We start from the raw sequence: 20,718 nt of genomic DNA, 5'->3' as shown, positions 1-20,718 counted from the left end.
GGATTAAGAAGTACATCAATTAGCTACTAGCTGGAACCTGAATACTTGGGGGCATTTTGGGACCTCATTCCTGCATTCCACACAACTCTTAGGCTTTTGCACAGCCTTAGGTCCGAAGGCCACCTGTTCCAGGTAAGGTGAGAGACTGAAAGAAGAAGCTTCTAGTGAAAACAGGATCCCGGACCTTAGCTAAGATCTAAATATCTAAATAGAGATATATTTGGTGATCTTCTGAATCCAAAGTTATAAATTGGTTTTTATATCATGAAGTGATCTCTCCAAGAGAAATTTTAATCCAAGGAGTCTTGAATATATACTCTTATCAAGAGAATATATACATTTTCAAAGATTCTAGTGTTGCATGGATGTTGTCTTTAGATGCCTCTTAGGTTTGTAAAACAACTTGTCTTTAAGGGGAAAAGAGAAGGGAAGAGTTTTAGGGAAAGTAAGAAGGAATAGAAGGGAAGGAAATGATGAAGTCTTTAGGTGACATCATAGGGAACTTCTGGCTGGTAAGAAGACCAGTTGGGAAAGGACCATATAAAAATTAACCTTATCACTAGGAAATTTAAAACTGATGGCACATGTACTTTTCATTTACCCTTCAAAAAAGACTAATACTATAAATTAATATTCTGGGTCCCTAATGTGGGCACTGATTTACTCAGTGGTCTGTGTGCCTAAACCCCATCAGTGAACACTACAGGATGGACCAGACTCCCACATGGAATAACCTGATCCCAGCAAACTTGTTTTCAAATGGAGTTGCTCCCAATAACTGTACCTGCTTAGGTCACTAAAAATGGGAAAAATTTTACAACTAGCTCAATTCACAGGGGATAGAAATAGCATAAAATACCTCCCTTCTCTTTTATTCTTGAAGGATAGTTTTGCCAGATATAGAATTCTTATTTGGCAATTTTTTTTCTTTCAGGACCTCAAGTTTGTCATTCTACTGCCTACTATCTTCCATAGTTTCTGATGACAAATTAATTGTTAATCTTTTTGAGGTTACCTTATACATGATGACTTGCTTCTCTCTTGCTGCTTCCAAAATTCTGTCTTTGGGCTTTGACATTTTAACCATCATGTGTCTTGGTATGGATCTCTGAGTTTATCCTGTTTGATATTCATAGAACTTCTTGGATGTGTATATTTATGTCTTTCATCAGATTTGGGAACTTATTCCCAAATTTTTTCTTCAATTTTCTTTTTTCTTTTTCACATTTTCTCTCTCTTGGCTTCTTCTGGGACTCTTGTGATATAAATGTTGTGATGCATATATTTAGGTGTCTCACAGGTCCCTCAAGCTATGTTCATTTTTCTTCATTCCTTTTTCTTTCTATTCCTCAGATTGGATAATTTTAATTGTCTCATCTTAAGTTCTTTGATTCTTTCTTTTGCCTGCTCAAATCTACTGTTGTGCAGCTCTAATGAATATTTTTTCTAATGAATTTTTTATTTCAGATATTGTACTGTTTAGCTCCAGAATTTCTGTTTGCTTCCTTTTTATGATTTTTGTCACTATTTTATCTCATTTTGTTCATATATTGTTTTCCTCATTTCCTGTAGTTCTTTGTCTATAGTTTCCTTTAGCTCATTGATCATGTTTAAGATTGTTGATTTAACATCTTTGACTAGTAATTCCAATATCTTGTCTTCTTCAGGGACAATTTCTGTTCATTTATTTTCCTTGTGAATTGGCCATTTTTTCTTATTTCTTCTTATGTGTTGTAATTTTTTGTTGATTGGACATTCAGACTATTAGAATGTGGTAACTCTGGGTATCTTGATTTGCCCATTTCTCAAGGATTATTGGTTTTGTTTGTTGAGGAGCAAAGCCATCCATTCATGATCTTTCTGAACTATTTTAGGAAAATGTGAATTCTTTTTTTTTTAAAGATTTATTTTTTATTTATTCCCCACCCCCCCCAGTTGTCTGCTCTCTGTGTCCATTCACTGTGTGTTCTTCTGTGTCCACTTGTGTCAGCAACACCTGGAATCTGTGTCTCGTTTTCTTGTGTCATCTTGCTGCGTCAGCTGTCTGTGTGTGCAGCACCATTCCTGGGCAGGCTGCACTTTCTTTCATGCTGGGCGGCTCTCCTTACGGGCCGCACTCCTTGCACATAGGGCTCCCCTACCTGGGGGACACCTCTGTGTGGCATGGCACTCTTTGTGCACATCAGCCCTGCATGTGGGCCAGCTCATCACATGAATCAGGAGGCCCTGGGTTTGAAACTTTGACCTCCCATGTGGTAGGTGAACACCCTATCCGCTGGGCCAAATCTGCTTCCTGTGAATTCTTTATTGTATGTGGTGACTGAAATTAGTGTTCTGTTATCTCTGCAGTCAACAATTTCCTTAACTGTCCGACTCTAAAGAGTGAAGTTAAAATCATGATATCTCTTTAAATATTCTGATAGATGCCACCAGGAAACATACTGCAGCCAGATAGGCCAAAAATAGGCAAGTGTTCGTATTTTTGGTCCCTTGGGAGAGGAGCACTATCCCCAGGTCCACAGTAGAGCTGAGGAAAAGGGATGGTATTGGTTCACATATGAAAGATCAGCAGTTTCTCCCTTCATCAGGCACTTCCCTGGTTGATTTTAACATCTGAGCACATTCAAGTGCTGTAAAATAATTTTATTTCAATCAGTTTTTCCAGATTACTGGTTGCTTTGATGGAGGGACCAACCCCGGTAACTTCCTACTCCTCCATTTTGTGTGGTATTACCTGCAACTTCTTCTTTTTAAAAAAATAATATTGATGTATATCATACATATATGCATATACATATAGTAAGTGTATAGTGAAAGTTGTGAACTTACAAAACAAGCATGCATATCATCATACAGTGCTCCCATACATCACCCCTATCCCAACAATACCTTGTATTCCCCAACCTCTTCTTAAATAGATCTTTAACCATTCTTCCTATTTTGAGTCATAAATTTACCCCTGTTTGTACAGATACTTGGCATTGCCAATTCAGAATGGCTTTCTGGTTTCTGCTGTTTAAATTGGCTTGCCTCTGGGCTTTACCCATTCCTGCCTAAGGTTTCAATTTTCCTGAGCCTGCCAAGTCAGGTTTACTTATCCACATGCTATCAGCTCATCCATCTGATTTCCAGAGTCCAAAATTAGGCTTCACTCATCATTTTCATGCTCTTTAGAATTGTGCCTTTCTAAATATATACTTGTAGCAAATCTAGAATTGTGCCCGTCTAAAAATGCCTTTGTTAGCAAATCTAGATGATGATAAAGTCATAATAGTGGTTACCTTTGGAAATAGGGTTATATTCTAGGAAAGGGCTCGAGGGAACCTTATTAGATACTATGAAAGTTCTGTATTTTGATCTGGGTGGTGTTTACACAGGTACACATGTGTGTAAAAAATTAGTAAGCTGTATGGTTAAGATTAGAGCATTTTGTACATTTAAGTACATGTATATTAATACCTCAAAGAGACTGTATTATTTTAGTGGTATCTACAGCTAGATAATGTTGAAAAAATGTGAACTATCTGACAGTTACAAACTTGTGTTAAGTCTATACTAGTATATTTATTTCTAACTTTAACTTTTGGTATAATTGAGAACTAGAAAATACAGGTTGTTTTTAGTTATATTCCACTAATGTAATCAATTTGGTGCACGTTCTTCCACACTTTTTCAGTGCAAATACTATTGTACACTCATACACATAACATGTATTACAGTCACAGAAATAATAGATGCTTGAAGAAAATTATTATTTGCAACCAAAATGTTTCTTTTCCTTATTTACAGATATGAAGAAAGTTCTACAAAGATACAGATTATCAGGAAATTGCCGCATGGTTACATTTCAACTTGAATTTCAAATTCTGGATATGCAGGTAAATTATAGGAATATGTTGTACGTATGTTGTTTCCCCTGCCCCAGCCTCCAGCAGTGGCATAGCTGAGGTGGTGTTCATGAGCCAGGATTCCCTCCTACCACATTCATGGAAAATGGTAACATTAAAAAAAAAAAAAATATATATATATATATATATATCCCCCCCCCTTCTGGGCTTTCAGTGCAAGGCCCTGAGATCTGAGACTATCCTGGATGCCTTCAGAGTCAGCTGAATATGCTGGCCATATTAGTTATTCTGTTACTGCTTAACACATTTGCCAAAGTTTAGCAGCATAAAAAAGCGAGACATTTTATCATTTCATGCAGTTTCAGTGATTTGGGAACACCTAGGTTGGATTGCTCTTGCTCAGGGCTTCTTATGAAGTTGTAGTCATCTGGGACCACAGTCATTTGAAGAATGCACTGGGGCTAGAATATTATCTTCCAGGTGGCTCATTCTTAATAGCTAGCATGTTGATGCTGCACTGCTGAGACACAACAGGAGAGGCAGATGCCTTTGGCTAAAACTTCCACATAAAATACAGTAGACAGGATGGTAGCTGGCATCTCCATTGACCAGGATGCGGCAGAGAAGGGCTCAGGCACCTTCCAAAGATGGCTGTAGAAGAGTGGAATTCAGACATAATTTCAAGAACTGAACAAGTTGGGCACATGCCTTGATGGCAGAAAACTGTTTCAGTTAGTTGGTTTTGATAGCTGGGCTTACAGGGAATGCATGCAAAAGAGAGGATAGGGTAGAGCAGGTGGCCTGCCTTGGCCTTTGTCAGCTCATCACATAACGAAATAGATGTAGTAGAGTAATTGTCACAACCATGAACATGCCACCTGCTTGTATTAAGGATCCTATGCAGGCGGCGGACTTGGCCCAGTGGTTAGGGCGTCCGTCTACCACATGGGAGGTCCGCGGTTCAAACCCCGGGCCTCCTTGACCCGTGTGCAGCTGGCCCATGCGCAGTGCTGATGCGTGCAAGAAGTTCCCTGCCACGCAGGGGTGTCCCCCGTGTAGGGGAGCCCCACGTGCAAAGAGTGCACCCCGTAAGGAGAGCCGCCCAGCGTGAAAGAAAGTGCAGCCTGCCTAGGAATGGTGCCGCACACATGGAGAGCTAACACAACAAGATGACGCAACCAAAAGAAACACAGATTCCCATGCCACTGACAACAACAGAAGTGGACAAAGAAGACGCAGCAAATAGACAAAGAGAACAGACAACCTGGGGTGGGGTAAGGGGAGAGAAATAAATAAGTAAGACTTTCATGCTAATGTGCTGGAGGTGCAGTTAATGTTGGGGTTTAAGATATATTTAGGGGATTTGAATCTCTGGACTGACAATGTGATAGCCAGATCCTGAGCCTCAACAGACTCCAGCACCTACAATCTGATTTATTGGACTTACCACACTCAGCTAAGATGGAGGTGAAGAAGGACAACCACCACACCATGGAGCCTAGAGTGATTACAACTGAAAATGGGAGGATTGCATCCAGCATCCAGGTGGAATCTGAGCCTCCTCTTGACATAAAGGTGCAATGGACACAACCAATCCAGTGTCCACATAGAAGAGGTGGCATTGGATTGGGAAAAGTGGACATAATGGACAAAGGGTATGGGGAAAGGCAGGAAGAGATGAGAGGTGGAGGCATCTTCGGGACATGGAGCTGCCCTGGATGGTGCTTCAGAGGTAATCACCGGACATTGTAAATCCTCACAGGGCCTACATGATGGAATAGAGGAGAGTATGGGCCATGATGTGAACCAATGTATATGAGGTGCAGAGGTGCCCAAAGATGTACTTACCAAATCCAATGGATGTGTCATGATGATGGGAACGAGTGTTGTTGGGGGGGGGGAGAGGGGGGGTGGGGGGGTGGGGTTGAATGGGACCTCACATATATATTTTTAATGTAATATTATTACAAAGTCAATAAAAAAATAAAAAAAAATGCAATGAATGTACAACACTAAAAAAAAAAAAAAAAAAGGAAGAAACCAGAACTATTAGGAAAAAAAAAGGATCCTATGCAGATATGAGGCCAAAGGCAGGATTTGTTATTCTTGTCCTAGGTGCCATTGTCCTCAGCCACAAAAGCAGCCCCCATGTTGTCCTTTTTTATTTATGTGTTAGTCAACCCTGACTAGTCCAGAGTACCTGGTTCTAGGGATCTGGGCTTAGAGTTTGTTCTTCTCTTTGCAGTCTGTGTCCTGACTGACACTATGGGCCCTGATAGGCTGAGGATAGGCAGAGGGATATCTAAGCCCCTCAACCTATGACAGAGTTTCCAGCTTGCACTCCACTTCAGAGTATCACCTTTCAGTTCCACCAAGGTGACCAAGAAAATCCTCAGTGTGGCATTGCCAAGTCTTACTGAAGAGGGTACAACACATAGCTCAGCATTGTCTCATGTCAGGGGCATGGGTAAGGGGTATCCTGAGGGAGTTACACTGTTGTTTGGTTGGCAGTAGGCCAAGGTGATATCATTGTTCTTCATGACCTCAACGATCATCTGCTGAAGGCTAAGCCAGAACATGGAACAAGATAAAGAGGTGTTATATTGAGAGAACAACGTGTGCTAGCACCCCAGTCTTTCTTTGGGTGGTCTAGGAGCTCCTGGATATTGTCTCACATACAAGGCTGCATAGTCTGACCATCTGCATTTTCTTTCTGTGTCTAATGTGACTTGAACTCTGTGGTTATGTGCCTGCATCCTGGCATCCATTACTAGGCCAGGCCTGCAATCTCTGGAAGGTTGTTAAAGTCATAAGCCTGCGAATTCAGTTCCATCTGCACTCTAAGTATATTCATTGGTCAGAAAACGGCAGAGGCATTCCAGCACCCTTGCTGTTCAGCACGTTTTTTCTGCTCTAGACATACATCTCTTTCACAGTCATGCATGGGTTATCTGGATAGAAGCTAGACATGGGCAAAATTGGGAGGTCTGATCCACAAATCTATCTGAAAAGATAAAGATGGTCCTCTGAAGTTGAGGTAAAGAGCTGCTTAGGGGAGTTGTACATTCCAAAATGAGTTGTGGTAAAATCTGGTCTGTGTGTGATGGGGCTATGGCCTAAGAGATAAAATAGATTGCAGTATTTTAAGTTCACATTATGTCACATTAGCTCTGGAGGAAAACACCAACCAGTAGTTTGATCCCATCCTGAATCAGGTTAAGGATGAGGTTTAGAGGACATTTTTGACGCCATGGTATACTACTGAGGCATTCCTAGCATGAACTTACATTGGGCACCCCAGGACCTGCATTGGCTAGACTTTCCAGGTCCGAGTAACCTCCCTGGGACAGTGTAGACAGGACCAGAGTTGTAGGGGGAAAGCAACAGCTGTCTTGCTATGGAGCTCTGCCACCCTTGCTGCAATGACCACAAGCCCTATCTCCTACCAGGCAGTGACAGTTCTGGCCATGACCTCGCTGCCCTGGCAACAATGTTTTAAGTAAATATCCCGATCACCATACCACCAAAGCATGATTGAAAATTTTGTCGCCATTTGATAATGGCTTAAAGTTATGTAATTAGTTTATATACTGAATGAATGAGAATTAGTTGAGCTACAAATGACAAAAAACTTAAAGATGGTTCACAGTACTAGTACTAGAAGTTTATTTTCTGCTATTTAAACAAAATTGTAAATAAGTTTTCAAGCCCTAGTATGTTGGCTCCATGCTCATTAGACACTGCCTAATGTGTTACTCTGCTGTCATCCATGCTTCCAAATCATGGTGCAGTTTTCACATTAGCATTTCAGTTATCAGGGAGGGTAATGCCCAAACAAGGATTCATTTTTCCCTTGAAGTATACTTTCTAGAATTTGTACACCCATCATTTTCATTTACAGTCTCTTGGCCATAACTTAGTGAAAGGGAAGCTGGGAAATTTAGTTTTCATTAGGCATGTGAAATTGGGGCAAGGAAGAAGAAAATTGGAAATATTGGGAACTTCCAGCAGTTTGTGTCACACATGCTTTAAGGGATGCTGGGAAAAAATCTCAGGAGAGACTGTTGATACTCATATATCTATATAAGATATCGAGATATGGAACACATTAATTGCTGAGTCTCTGAAGAGACATGACTTATCTGTATTCATATTTTAAAGTGTATAGGTACTTTTGAACTGCCCAGTTTTTCTTAAAATTTGTTGCAGAAAGAGTGTGCTATACCTGGGAGCTGTATTAAGAACACTGTTTTTCTCTGGACCTTTTTTTTTTTTTTTTTTTTTTTAAGATTTATTTATTTATTTAATTTCCCCCCCTCCCCCGGTTGTCTGTTCTTGGTGTGTGTTTGCTGCATCTTGTTTCTTTGTCCGCTTCTGTTGTCGTCAGAGGCACGGGAAGTGTGGGCAGGCTGCACTTTCTTTTCCCGCTGGGCGGCTCTCCTCACGGGTGCACTCCTTGCGCGTGGGGCTCCCCCATGCGGGGGACACCCTTGCATGGCAAGGCACTCCTTGCGCGCATCAGCACTGCGCATGGGCCAGCTGCACACGGGTCAAGGAGGCCCGGGGTTTGAACCGCGGACCTCCCATGTGGTAGACGGACGCCCTAACCACTGGGCCAAGACCGTTTCCCTCTCTGGACCTTTCTAATCATTGATTCTTCTTTTTTTTTTTTTTTTTTAAAGATTTATTTATTTATTTAATTTCCCCCCCTCCCCCGGTTGTCTGTTCTTGGTGTGTGTTTGCTGCATCTTGTTTCTTTGTCCGCTTCTGTTGTCGTCAGAGGCACGGGAAGTGTGGGCAGGCTGCACTTTCTTTTCCCGCTGGGCGGCTCTCCTCACGGGTGCACTCCTTGCGCGTGGGGCTCCCCCATGCGGGGGACACCCTTGCATGGCAAGGCACTCCTTGCGCGCATCAGCACTGCGCATGGGCCAGCTGCACACGGGTCAAGGAGGCCCGGGGTTTGAACCGCGGACCTCCCATGTGGTAGACGGACGCCCTAACCACTGGGCCAAGACCGTTTCCCTCTCTGGACCTTTCTAATCATTGATTCTTCTTTTTTTTTTTTTTTTTAAAGATTTATTTATTTATTTAATTCCCCCCCCTCCCCTGGTTGTCTGTTCTTGGTGTCTATTTGCTGCGTCTTGTTTCTTTGTCCGCTTCTGTTGTCGTCAGTGGCACGGGAAGTGTGGGCGGCGCCATTCCTGGGCAGGCTGCTCTTTCTTTTCACGCTGGGCGGCTTTCCTCATGGGCGCACTCCTTGCGCGTGGGGCTCCCCCACGCGGGGGACACCCTTGCGTGGCACGGCACTCCTTGCGCGCATCAGCACTGCACGTGGGCCAGCTCCACACGGGTCAAGGAGGCCCGGGGTTTGAACCGCGGACCTCCCATATGGTAGACGGACGCCCTAACCACTGGGCCAAAGTCCGTTTCCCCATTGATTCTTCTTGAGGATCAGCCTGGAGTCAAGATGCTGGAAGAAGTCATAGACTGCTTGAGTCAGCAGGGTTGTAGGGATAGGGCATATATGAGATTCCTAGATTTTCTTGCTTGGAGAGAAAAGGAACAAAGTACCATCTTACTTTGTTGCTTAGAATTCTGACTTAATGAGGTGATGAGATTTTTTAAATTTTGTTATTATTTAATGGTAAATCTTAGCATATTTTAGGCCTACTGTGTGAGTATACCTTTAGACTACAGCTCTAGTAGAATTGCTAAGTCAAAGGAGATGCCCATATAAATTCTGGTTGATAGTGCCAGATTATCCTCTAAAATGTTTTTTATCATTTTGCATATTGACGACATTTTAACACTTGATACTGATGGAAAAAACATTGGAGAAGTCACAGTAAACTTCAGTGCTCTAAAACGCTTTTTTTTGTTTCATTTTGTTTTGTTTTTGTTTTCTTCAAGGCAAAAAAATGCATGTATTTGAGGTCTTAGAATTGTAATTTGGGAAGCATAGTTTCAAATAGCAACCCAAACTGTGACACATTCGGGGCCTTCCAAGCAAGATTAAAATAAATACATAAATAAATATATATATAGTAAAAGATGCTTAGATTACATAAATGTTACATAAAAAATATAAGGGATTGCCATATGCCCTGCTCTGTTTTTTGTTTTCTCTTGAGGTACCAGTGACTCGAGATTGAACCCGGAATCTTGTATGTAGGAAGCCAGCACTCAACCACTGAGCTGCATCAGCTTCCCCGAGTTGGTTTTTTTTGTTTGTCTTGCTGTTTTGCTTTTTTTGTTTTTTTCAGGAGACACTGGGAACTGAATCTGGGACCTCCTATGTGGGAGGTGGGTGCTCAACTGCTTGAGCCACATCCACTCCCTTTAAAACATTTTTTAGAAACAAAATTTCCACTAGAGGGAGACCTTTAGCTGTCAGAATATTTTTAAGTAGTCTAAATAATAAAACTCCATTTCATTTTACAGAACGTTGTTGCAAGAAAATCATTTTCATAGAATATCAGAAACAAAAGTGACCGTACAGATTATCTAGGCTAATCCTCTTATTTTATAGGGAAATATGCCCAGAGAGTGTGAATGACAGCCTGTGTTGCCATACCTATCATTGTCAATGGTAGTTACAGTATAGAACTCTTTTTCCCCAGATTTATTCTCTGGTATTTTTTATTTTTTAAAAGATACTTCAATGACATAAATGTTACAGAGAATATATAGGGGATTCCCATATGCCCCGCTCCCCACACCTCCCACATTTCCCACACTAGCAACATCTTTCATCAGTCTGTTAACATTCATTGCAACTGATAGACACATTTTGGAGCATTGCCATTAGCATGGATTGTAGTTTACATTGTAGTTTACACTCTCTCCCATTTAACTCTGTAGGTTATGGCTAGATATATAATGGCCTGTATCTGTCATTGTAATGTCGTTGAGGGTGATTCCCAAATTCTGAAAATACCTCCCTATTATGCCTTTTTTCCCCTTTCCTTAACCCCAGAACGTCCATGGGTCACTGCATCCACAACATTGATATTTCTTCTGATGCTAGAATCACAATAAGTCTATAGTAGAATACTAGTAAGTTTATTTTAGTCCATAGTTCATTTCCCAATCCTGAGGACTCTGGGATGGTGATGCCCACTCCACCATTAATTGAGGGGGGCTTCGATCCCATGCATTCAGTTGATGGGACTGTCTTACTTACAGTTGTAGCCACTCTCAGTTCCTTGGTGTATTGTTTGTCCATTCTCTCCTCCCCTTTAGTTGTCCTGGGTGAGTCCATTGAACTGGAGAGTAGGTGTTGCAACTCTGTTGAGATTCAAGGCTTAGCTGGCACATGGACATCCCAAAGCTTTATGTCTCTTGAATGTTTACCTATCAACTCTAGTACTAATTATAGGTTCAAATAGAAGGACAGACAAGTCAAGCATAGAGAAAATAGTCATGAGTCTAACTCTGTCCTACTGGGGAACATAAATACCAGATAAGGGCCCACTGGCAAGGGGCCAAATTCCTGAGTTGTCTGCCCTTACTATAGTGTCTGGATGTCTCCATATCCCTGAGGAGCTTTACTATTTGGGGTAGTATTGACTTTGGCTGTCAGTGTGATCATGTTGAGATGTGCTTAAGTGCTACCTCTGGAATGGCTTTCTGACTCTCTTTGAATTCTCTTAGCCATACAAACTCATTTTTCTTTAGCTTTTCCCCCTTTTGGTCAAGGTCTTTTTTTTCTTTCTTTTTTTTTTTTTCCTCCAGATTCATTGCTTGTTGGTAGTTGGTAGCAATCCTTCAGTGCCAGGGTGGGTATTCCCCAGGAGTCATGTCCCACACTGGGGGGGAAGTTATTGCTTTTATATTCTGAGTTCAGTTTAGTATTCTCTAGTATTACACTAAAATTTTTGTGAGGAGTTGCAAGAACATCAAAATTAATGTGTTTCAGCATTTCATAGTTCATGCAGCATAATAAATCAAAAGGATGGGAGTTTCTGGGGAAAAATGGCAGATAAGTATGTTTACATAATTTTGTCCCTGTGACCCAATAAAATGAACAAAAAGATTCCAAAATAGAGAAACTTTTAAATGAAGACAATACAATTTGATACCGCTGGCACCAAATAATATCTGCCTGATATGATAGAATTTGAACCAAAGTGAAGGAAAGCATGAAATCTGATATAGGGTGCTTTATAATGTTGTATAAATGTTGCAAAGTTAATGAAACACTTTTCCTCAACTTGTCTGTCCACATCCTTAAATTGTCAAGAATAATGAGAGCTGTCAGCTTAAATTAAACGGATTGTGGTAGAATAAGGAATATGCTACTGAAGGCTCACTTAGGGACATCAAGTCAGGTTGTTTTTTAAGGTTACTTCCCTTGTTTACTGACTGAGGAGTATTGATTTTATTAGCAGTGTGACAGGCAGGAGAGAGATGGGGAAACAATGTCTTGAGAATCACCTTTCTAGTGGCTGAACAGAATACATAAACCACCAAAATAAGGGCCGGTACATCTTAGGTTTTATATTGACCTTGCCACTTGAGAGGGTGACTTACATATCCTTATGGGTAAAAGTCCAAAATCCAACATATATTGCCTATACCTACAAAAAAAAAAAAAGACTGGAAGTATATCAGGGATTCCTTTTCTTTTTTTCCCTCTGACCTTCCTCCCTATCTTCCTCCCTCCTTTCCTTTTTTCCTTCCACAATTCTATTGAAATATAATTTATATTCTTACAATGCATCTCTTTAAAGAGTACAATTTAATAGTTTTTATTATATTCAACAGAGTTGTGTAACTACTACCACGTCAATTTAAAAATATACCTCTTACCTTTAAGCTATCACCTCCGACTCCTGTGTCTCCAACTCGCCCCCAACCCTAAGCAGCCACTAATCTATTTTCTGTCTTTATAGATTTACCTATTTTGGACATTTCATATAAATAGTATAATAAGTGTTCTTTTGGGACTAGTTTCATTCACTTAGCATAAAAATTTCAGAGTTCATCTGTGTTGTAATATGTGTCAGTACTTTGGTCCTTTTTGTGGCTGGGAATAATATTCCATTGTTTGGATAGTCCACATTTTGTTTTTCCATTCACCGGTTGATAGGCATTTGGGTTGTTTCCACCTTTTGGCTATAATGAATAATGCTGCTATGAATGTTAGTGTAGAAGTTTTTCAGTGGACTTAAAACTTACCTGTGTACCTAGGAATGAAATTACTGGGTCAAATGGTTAACTCTGTTTAACTTTTTGAGGAAATACTAACTGTTCTTCAAAGTGGTTGTACTATTTTACATTCCCCCAACAGTGTTAGAAGTGTTCCAGTTTCTCCACATCCTCACTAACACTTGATTTTGTATGCCTTTTTGATTCAAGGTATCCTATGAGGTTGTATCTCATTGAGATTTTTATTTGCGTTTTTCTGATTAATGTTGTTGAACATTTTTTCATGGTTATCTTAGCTATCTGTGTATCTGTGTGGAGAAATGTCTATTCAGATCCTTTGCTCATTTTTAAATTCAGTTGTTTGTCTTTTTATTATTGAGTTGTACAGATGCTTGTTGGATTTAAAATGGGGTCAGTGCCCAAAGACTCCTACTGAAACTGCAGATAAAATCAGTAGGAAGAATTAATCCAGGAAATATACAAGCTCTGTAAAAACGGCTATGATTCTGAAAGAATGAAGAAAATTAAATAAGGAAACGAGAACTAAGAGATGAAGAAAGGAGAGAAGGAAGAATAAAATGATTATAGTACTGAAAACTTCATTAGAAGGAATATGGAGTATCAGCTTGAGAAAAACCACTTATAAAAGGAATTGGAAAGATGATAATAAATCTGGAAGACAGGCAATGGAGAACCAACATATTTAAGTGATTTTTCCAAAAATAGGACTAAAAAAAGGAAAACAGAAATAACATGCAAATACATAATTAAAAAGTTACTAGATTACAGGGAAGACCCTGAATTTACAGATCAAAATGACCGCTTTTGTTTTTTTAAGATTCATTTTTTAATTATTTCTCTCCCCTTCCTCCCCCAACCCACCCCCCCACCCGCCGTTGTCTGCTCTCTGTGTCCGTTTGCTGTGCGTTCTTCTTTGTCCGCTTCTGTTGCTGTCAGCGGCATGGGAATACTGTGTTTCTTTTTGTTGCATCATCTTGTGTGTCAGCAATCCGTGTGTATGCCGCCATTCCTGGGCAGGCTGCACTTTCTTTCGCACTGGACAGCTCTCCTTACGGGAGCACTCCTTGCATGTGGGGCCCCCCTATGTGGGGACACCCCTGCGTGGCATAGCACACCTTGCATGCCTCAGCACTGCGCATGGGCCAGCTCCACACAGGAATGATCGCTTTTTAAAAACCCTCATTATTGGGTACAGAGTTCTGTTTTGTTGTTGTTTTGTTTTGTTTGTTGTAAGTAACACTGCGATGAAAATCTTTATTCATAAGACATTGTCTTCATTTATTATTGCTTTAAGATAAATTCCCTGAAGTAGAATTGTTGGGCTGAGAATATGAATATTTTAACTTATACATTGTCAAAATGCTTTCTAAAAGTGTTGTTCCGAATTTTACTCCCACCACTAGGTTTGTGTGTACTATCTCATTCCAGCCTCACTGGCATTAATGTTTTTTAATCTTTGCTCATTTTATAGGCAAAAATGTCATCTCATTGTTTTAATTTGCATTATCTTATTACTAGTGAAATCAAACATTTTTTACATGTATATTATGTTTTGAATTTTTAGTTTTTGTTCTTTGCCTTTTTCTTTTCAATTTTCATTACCTGTTTTTCATGTTTATAGAAAATATTTTCCTCAATTTATTGCTTCTCAATTTTTAGATCATTTTTACATACATATTTTGAGATTTTATATAATCATATTATTTTTTTTCCTTCTATTTTTGTTTAGGAAGTTCTTCCTCACTCAGTAATCAGTTTAATATTTATGAAAACTTTTCCCTAATATTTTATGGTTTCAGTGCTTACATTTAAGTAAACAATTCATTTTGAGTTTATTTTAATTTTTGGTAAAGATCTGATTTTATCCTGTAATGAATAACCTCCGTTTTCAATGTCATTTACTATTACTTGGTAGTGTTCATTTGCATAATTATTTTATGGTTTTTTTGCTTTATTGTAAGAGTTTACTATGCTCTGATACATAAACTTATTTTCTTTATATTAGGACGAGGAGAGCTTATCTTCTGTTGTTACTGACCTCAACATAATAATGGAACCCACAGAATATTCAGAATTAAGTGAATTTGTGTCCAGGTAAGCTATTTTACAAATTAATTTGGGGAGGGGGGTACTATTTTCACTATAAAATTTTAAGTTTATATTTTCTTCAGCATTTTAAGTAAATAAAACTTTTCTGAAAGCATAACACCAGTATTACATCTTATATTTAAGCCTATATTCTCTCTATCATTTTTTTATGTGGTAAATATTTATTATACTCTCACTATGTGCTGAGCATTGAGGTTAAAATGTGAGCAAAAACAGATATGATCTTTGGACCTTATGGGATTTACATCCTACTGGAGAAGTCAGATATTAATCAGATAATCACAGAAATAAATCTAAAATTTTAACTGTATTAATTTTTGCAAAGGAGAGGTACATAATGTTGTTGGGTCATAACATATATCAGGAGTTTGAAGGCAATGCATTTTTTCTCCTGAGTGCTGGGGGCAAGAGACTTTGCTGCCTCTTCTTCGGTGGTTTAAGGTTTTTGCATCCTGTAAGAGAAGAGTCCAGGCAAGTGGATGAGGGCTTCATGCCTGTGCTCCAGCAGCAGCTGATCATCTCTTGCATTCTTGTGCTATTGAAGGGCGCTCTCTCTTGGGTCTGTCATGACCCGTGTTTCTGATGGCGTCCTCTTATATCTGGGACTCTATGTGTTTCAAAATGACACTTTATCCCACACTTGTACTTTAACAATTTGTTAAAATTAAACAAAATGAGAAGCTTGTTTGTCCTATCTCCCCCTTGTAGGGAGAAAATTTAATTTCCTTTGTTACTTTGTGACTTCTTGCCTTTCATGGGCTCAAGAGAGGTTATGATTTTATGCATTATTCAGATTTTTCTTGTTATGGTGGAATTGACCTATTCTTGCAGCTCTCTACATCCTATGCAAAAGCAGAACTCTTGATTCTCATTCTGGAATTTTGGATGTACGTTCATACTTATTCTCTCTTCCATCTATTTTACCCTTTATGTATTTTTCTCTCTCCGTCTTTGAGCTTATTCCTCAGATCTATATTTCAGTTCAGTAATTATTTATTTATTTTGTGACTAATCTGCTATTAAACCCATATAATGAGGTTTTTGTTTTATTTTGTTTTTTGATTTTTGTTTTAGGAGGTATCAGGGATTTAACCCAGGACCTCCTACGTGTGAAGCAGGCACTCAACCACTGAGCTACACTCACTCAGCTCTAATGAGTTAATGTTTTCTTTTTTTTTTTTTTAATTTCTCTCCCCTTCCCCTCCCCAATTGTCTGCTCTCTGTGTTCATTCACTGTGTCCACTTGCATTCTCGTTAGGTGGCACGAGAATCTGTGTCTCTTTTTGTTGCATCATCTTGCTGTGTCAGCTCTTGGTGTGTGCATGCCATTCCTGGGCTGGCTGCGTTTGTTTTGCACGGGGCAGCTCTCCTTATATGGTGCACTCCTTGCGCATGGGGCTCCCCTGTGCGGGGGACACCCCTGCGTGACACGGCACTCCATGCGTGTGTCAGCACTGTGCATGGGCCAGCTCTGGGTTTGAACACTGGACCTCCCCTTTGGTAGGCAGATGCTCTATCACTTGAGCCAAGTCCGCTTCCCGCATATATGCACTTTACCATATTGAGAAAGCTTCCTCCTATTCTTATTTTTTAGAGCGTTTTTTTATCAAGAAAGTGTGCTATGTTTTGTCAAATGCTTTTTCTGCATCGATGTAGAGGATCATGTGATTTTTCTTTTTCAATTTATCAATGTGGCTTATTACACTAATTGATTTTCTTGTGTTGAACCACCCTTGCACACCTGGGAATAAACCCACTTGATCATGGTATATAATTCTTTTCATGTGTTTTTGGATTCAGTTTGCAAGTATTTTGTTGAGGACTTTTGCATTTATATTCATTTGAGATATTGGTTTGTAATTTTCTTTTTTTCATAGTATTGTTAACTGGTTTTGGTATTAGGGTGAGTTTGGTAACATTCTTTCCTGTTAAGTTTTTTTGAAGAGCTTGAGCAAGACTGGTATGAGATCGCCTTTAAATGATTGATAGAATTCACCTGTGAAGCCATCTGGTTGGGGCTTTAAGTCTTTGGGAGATTTTTAATGACTGTTTCCATCTCTTCACTTTTAATTGGTTTGTTGAGGTCTTTGATTTTTTCTAGTGTCAGTGTAGGTGGTTTGTGCCTTTCTAGGAATTTGTCCATCTCATCTCTATTGTCTAGTTTTTTGGCATATAGTTGTTCTTAGTATCCTCTGTTATTTCTGCAGGGTCAATGGTAATGTCCCTCCATCTCATTTCTGATTTTGTTTATTTGTGTCTTCTCTCTTTTTTTCTTTATCAATCCAGCTAAGGGTTTGTTGATTTTGTTGATCTTCTCAAAGGACCAAGTTTTGTTTGTGTTGCTTTTATTTTTGTTGTTATTGTTGTTGTTCTTGATTTCATTTATTTCTGCTCTTATCTTTACTGTTTCTTTCCTTCGGTTTGCTCTGGTATTAGTTTGCTTTCCTTTTTCTAGCTGCTACAGGTCTGCAGTTAGATCTTCAATTTTAGCTCTTCTTTTTTAATGTGAACACTGAGAGCTATAAAATTCCCTTTCGGCACTGCCTTTGTGGTATCAGATAGGTTTTGATATATTGTGTTCTCATTTTCATTTGTCTCAAGGTATTTGCTGAATTCTCTTGCAACTTCTTTGACCCACTGATTATTTAAGAGTGTGTTGTTTAATCTTCATATATTTATGAATTTTCCATATTTCTATCCATTGTTGATTTCCAGCTTCATTCAATTATGGTCAAAGAAAGTGTTATGTATAATTTCAGTCTTTTAAAATTTATTACAACTTCATCCTGTGACCCAACATATAGTCTTTCTTGGAGAAGGGTACACAAGCACTTGCTGTATAGATGTCTATTAGGTCTAGTTCATTTATCATATTATTCAAGCTGTTTCTTTATACTCTATCCAGATATTTTATCTAATACTGAGAGTAGCATATTGAAGTCTCAACAATTATTGTAGAGACATCTGTTTCTTCTTTCAGCTTTACCAGTGTGTGCCTCATGTATCTTAGGACACTCAGGCTAGGTGCATAAATATTTAATATAATTATTTCTTTTTGGTGAATTGCCCCTTTTATTAATATATAATGACCTTCTTCATCCCTTATAACATCTTTTTTTCCCAGTACCAGGGCTGGAGATTGAACCCAGGACCTTATATGTGGATAGCCAATATTTCAACCACTGAGCCACATAGGCTCCCCTGAATTATTTTCTCATTTGTTTGCTTTTTTTTTTTTTTTAAGGAGGCACTGGGAACTGAGCCTGGAACCTCCCATGTGGGAAGCAGGTACTCAAGTGCTTGAGCCACATCTGCTCCCCTATAACAGTTTTGCATTTAAAATCTATTTTGATTGGTACTAGTATCACTACTCCAGCTCTTTCCTGGTTTCTATTTGCTTGGAATATCTTTTTCCAGCCTTTCACCTGGTTATGTCCTTCTTTTTTTTTTTTTTTTTTAAGATTTATTTATTATTTCTCTCCCCTTTCCCCCACCACTCTGGTTGTTCTCTGTGTCTATTTGCTGCGTCTTCTTTGTCTGCTTCTATTTTTGTCAGCAGCATGGGAATCTGTGTTTCTTTTTGTTGTGTCATCTTGTTATGTCAGTTCTCCGTGTGTGTGGCACCATTCCTGGGCAGGCTGCACTTTCTTTCGCTCTGGGCGGTTCTCCTTATGGGGCGCACTCCTTGCGCATGGGGCTCCCGTACGCGGGGGACACCCCTGCATGGCAGGGCACTCCTTGCGCACATCAGCACTGCGCATGGGCCAGCTGCACACGGGTCAAGGAGGACCGGGGTTTGAACCGCGGACCGCCCATGTGGTAGACGGACGCCCTAACCACTGGGCCAAGTCCGCTGCCATGTCCTTACTTCTCAGTTGAGTCTCTTGTAGACAACATATAGATAGCTCATGTTTTTTAATTCAGTCTCTCAGTGTATGTCTTTGATTGGGCAGTTCAAGTCATTAACATTCAATGTTACTACTCTTCTCCAAGTCTCTTGCCCTTGTTTTTTCCTCTCAGGCTGCAGCACTCCCTTTAATATCTCTTGTAATCATGGTCTTTTGGTAGCGTGTTCTATCATGTTTTGTTTGTTTGTGAAGACTTTGAACTCACCCTCATTTTTGAAGGACAGCTTTGCTAGATAGAGAATTCTTGGCTGGTAGTTTTCTTCAGTATCTTAAATACATCATATACTTTCTTCTTGCCTTCATCATTTCTGATAAGAGGTTGGCACTTAATCTTGTCAAGATTCCATTGTATGTTCTGTTGCTGTTTTCAGAAACCTCTCTTTATCATTTGTCATTTGAAAAGTAGTTTTCTTGGGGTAGATCTGTTCAGATTTATTCTGTTTGGGGTGTGTTGTCCTTTTTGGATATTGATATTTATGTTTTTCATAAGAGTTGGGAAGATTTCAGTCATCATTTCCTCAAATATTCTTTCTGCCCCTTTTCCATTCTCTTCTCCTTCTGGGACACTGTTAATGTGTATGTTTGTGTTTTTTGTGTTGTCTTTCAATACCCTGAGACCCTGTTCCAATTTTTCCATTCTGTTCTCCTTTCTTCTTCAGTGCAGATGTTCTGTCTTCAAAATCATTAATTCTGTCTTTGAGCAATTCAAATCTGCTCTTATGTGCCTCTAATGTATTTTTAATCTCATCCATCATGTCTTTCATTCCCGTAATGTCTGGTACTTTTCTTTTCAGGCTTTCACGTTGTTTCTATTCTCACCTAGTGTTGTGCTAATATCCTTTATATCTTTAGTCCTATTTTCTTTCAGTTGTTTGGATTGATTTTTAGAGAGTTGCATGATTATCTGATTAATTAAATATCCTGTATCTTTTCAGGATATTTGCTTTGTTCCTTTGACTAGGTCATTTCTTCCTCCATTCTAGTGTGGCTTTTAATTTTTTGATAATGTCTAGGTATCTAAATATGTTGGTGAATTTACTCTGATGGCTAGTTTCTCCCTCTTACCTACTGTTTTTTTCACAGCTCTTCTTTGATATATGATTATACTTCTTCTTAGTCTTTAAAATTGCTCAACTTAAGTTATCAAATTGGGCCAGGGGCTCACTAATGATGCCCAGATTTTCTCCTGGGAGTTAGAATACTGAGAGAACCAAAAGCAATATTTCTCCATGCAATTTCCAGTCTGGCCAGCAGATGGCATTTGTTGGTGTACCTTTCCACAGAAGTGTTTCAATCTCTGTTTCCCTGTATTTAGATTTGGCTAGAGCAGAGATTCAAAGTGGCTTTGCTGGCTGAATTAACTGAGGAAAAGCCCCCCAATTCTCCCTCCCCTTTCTCTCGTAACAGCTGACAGCAAGGAAGATGTCTGTTCCCCTCTGAGTTGGCTGCAGTGAACCAGGGGTTTTACTGAGCTTAATATTAATATCTTTGGGGTGGAAGAGAAGAGCCTTTTCTGGCTCCCCCTATGGTTTGGTAACTCGCGTTTGTTGTTTCTGGTTCCCGTCTCTCTGTCCCTCACCCTCCTGGGAGTTTTGTAGTGCTCTCCCCCAAAGCAGGTCTGCCAGACAGCTTTTGGCTCTTTCTTTGTTGTTTTTGTGAGAAAGTTGAGCCTTGCTTGCCTA

General features: G+C 39.6%; 1 protein-coding gene across 2 annotated transcripts in view; it reads left to right on the top strand.

Annotated features, from left to right (window-relative positions):
* CENPP (centromere protein P) overlaps nt 1-20,718 on the top strand; it is a 431,610-nt gene that overhangs the window by 55,106 nt on the left and 355,786 nt on the right. For both annotated transcript variants that reach the window (XM_058301476.2, XM_058301475.2), the window contains exons 3-4: nt 3,790-3,878; nt 15,025-15,113. In XM_058301476.2, coding sequence (XP_058157459.1) covers nt 3,790-3,878; nt 15,025-15,113 — 178 coding nt within the window. The remainder of the gene's footprint in view (nt 1-3,789; nt 3,879-15,024; nt 15,114-20,718) is intronic.

Source organism: Dasypus novemcinctus, chromosome 8 (assembly GCF_030445035.2).
Source record: "Dasypus novemcinctus isolate mDasNov1 chromosome 8, mDasNov1.1.hap2, whole genome shotgun sequence".
NCBI classification, from domain to species: domain Eukaryota; kingdom Metazoa; phylum Chordata; class Mammalia; order Cingulata; family Dasypodidae; genus Dasypus; species Dasypus novemcinctus.
The sequence above is the reverse complement of the archived record's forward strand: the minus strand, read 5'-3'. Positions and strand labels throughout refer to the sequence as shown.